This window comes from Penaeus vannamei, chromosome 7 (genome assembly GCF_042767895.1).
Source record: "Penaeus vannamei isolate JL-2024 chromosome 7, ASM4276789v1, whole genome shotgun sequence".
NCBI classification, from domain to species: Eukaryota; Metazoa; Arthropoda; class Malacostraca; order Decapoda; family Penaeidae; genus Penaeus; species Penaeus vannamei.
In genome coordinates, this window is record NC_091555.1 from 27,548,127 (window position 1) to 27,550,626 (window position 2,500).

General features: G+C 41.7%; 1 protein-coding gene across 1 annotated transcript in view; it reads left to right on the forward strand.

Annotated features, from left to right (window-relative positions):
• Window positions 1–49: 49 nt before the first annotated feature.
• Window positions 50–2,500, forward strand: part of LOC113808496 (uncharacterized) — a gene marked incomplete at its 3' end in the record, with an annotated part of 22,198 nt that continues 19,747 nt past the window's right edge. Inside the window, 2 exon segments of the mRNA XM_070123653.1 lie at window positions 50–156; window positions 672–2,500. The exon segment at window positions 672–2,500 is cut by the window's right edge and continues 1,298 nt beyond it. Of these exon segments, the coding sequence (XP_069979754.1) occupies window positions 64–156; window positions 672–2,500 (1,922 nt within the window).

The following is a 2,500-nucleotide window of genomic DNA, read 5'->3' on the forward strand; positions in this document are numbered from 1 at the left end:
CTGTTTGTGTCAGAAGTTGATTCCTTTCTATTTCCCTTTTCAACATTTCAGGTGTTTAGAGTGATGTTTCGTCAACGTTTAAAAGGTGCCCATCGTGTTGGTGCTCCAGGTTCTATTAATCAGTCACAACAGAATCAGCATCCAACACAGCAAATGGTGAGAGATATTAATGTAATGGCTGTGTTTGCTATTATTCTATCAGTTATAATCAACTTATTTGTGCCATTTAGAAATATTACTATATTGCTTAGCCCATTCACAATGGGATATTCAAATACCATATCAAACAGGTGCCTTGCCACACATGTAAGTTGTTATGGAGTTGGCTACTTTAGGGGAAAAGTAGGTATAGGAAACAAATTTACCCTGCATTCTATGTACTTGGCTGGGATGTAAATGAATAGATTATGAAGCTACAACGAGGCTTTGAGCCTACTGAGAAGCTCTTTCTCTTTATTAGGTGCAACTAGGGCCAAACAAGTGAACTGCACAAGTCACAGTAGGCTCAGCTACCATATATGAATGTTTTATTTATTAGATTATACATATATATTCATATTGTGTGTATACAAGGGAGATTGCTTGATGCTTGGTTGATAAAAGATTTCAGACTTTACAGACTTTAGAATCACTTGATGGAGTAGCTGGCAGTTACAATTTTTGAATTGCAGGTTGGATGGGGTGGTCAGCAACATCAGTGTAATGATTCCACCCAACCCCCTTTTGCACCTGGATGGCCACATCAATCTGGCCATAATCCCCATCATACCCAACAACATCCGTCAGAAGGTGGTGTTTGGACATCGGGAATTGAAACATCAGATGGTGCATGGAATTGGGGAGAAAGTGGTAATGATGCATGGTCTTGGAATGGGAATAAGCATTCCACAACTAATCACCAGCAGCAACTGAATCAGCACCAGCAGTCTGCTCAACATTACCTTCAGCATCGTGCTCACACTCAGCAGCTGCAGCATACGTCACAGCAGCAGTATTCTAAGCCTCCTCATAATGTGTTAAATAACCAGCATGCTGTAACTACTGCTTCTGCTGTTTATGAGCAAAATCAGAATCCTACGAATGCTCAGCAGTTCCTTAATGGGAGCAACCCAAGTAGTTCTGGAGCTGAAGATTGGGGAGGAGACAATTGGGGCAATGACTGGGAAAGCAGTGATTCTTTCAACAACAACAATAATACTAAGCCAGCCAATTATGGAAAGCAGGAACATCAACAAAATCAGTATTACCAAGGGAACCAGGAACAACATCAGTACCAAGAATATCATCATCATCATCAGTATCAAGATGTACAGCAGCAACAAATATTGCAACAGGAGCAGCAAGTGCATCAACACCATAGCTCTTATCAGCAACAAAATTACCAGCTGAGTCACTATGGTCAGGATGGAGAAAATAAACAGCAATATGAATATTACAACTATCAACTGCAACCACAACAGCAGCAGCCACATCAACAGCAACAAGAACAGCAGCAGCCACATCAACAGCAACCAGAACAGCAGCAGCCACATCAACAGCAACCAGAACAGCAGCAGCCACATCAACAGCAACCACAGCAGCAGCTACATCAACAGCAACCACATCAACCACAGCAGCAGCAACCACAGCAGCAGCAACCACAACAGCAGCAACCACAACAGCAGCAGCAGAATAAGTTGCAAGAAGAGAATATCATGAGTTGTGAAATGCACCTTGTACAACAAGAACAAGAGAAACAACATCCACTTCAGCAGTACTCCGAACATCCAGTAGAGGATGAATGGGGTTGGGATAATGATGACTGGCAGACCAATGGAGTTCCTTCTTCAGCACATCAGCAGGAAACAAACTTCCATGAACAGTCTCAGTATAATTCTGAAACATTTAGCAAGGAAATGCATATTTCAAAATCAGAACAAGTCGCACATTCTGCTCATGGAACCCAAATAGAAAATGGTGTTTCACCACAGATAGGTTGTGGAGATGCTTCTGGTGATGGATGGCCTGATTGGGAGGCTAAACAGACTCAACCAGGTAATGATCAGCAACATTTACAGCAATTGCATACTCCAGAAGGATTCCTTAAGGATACAAGCTGTCCATCTCATCAGAGTCTTGGAGGACAAGAAAGCCAACAACCACCTCAGCAACAGCTAGATGATGGTTTAAAACCAGAAAAAACACAGGCTAATCAGGTAGTTGATAGCACCAATGCTGTGACTTCTCATAGTTGTACACCATCACTTAACTCTACTACTACTGTATTGCCTGGAGCAGGTAGTACTCTTCATACCAAACAAGACTCCTGGGGCTGGGAATCAAATGAGTTTAATACAGTAGAGGATAATAGAACAATTCAAGCTTATTCAGTAGACTCTGAAGACACTCCCTTCGGGTATGAGACATATAATGAACCTATTGCTGCACATCAGAAATCATCTTATGGGGATGTGAATACTGAAAATGTACCACCTGTTGAAATAGATTCTTCTAAAACTGC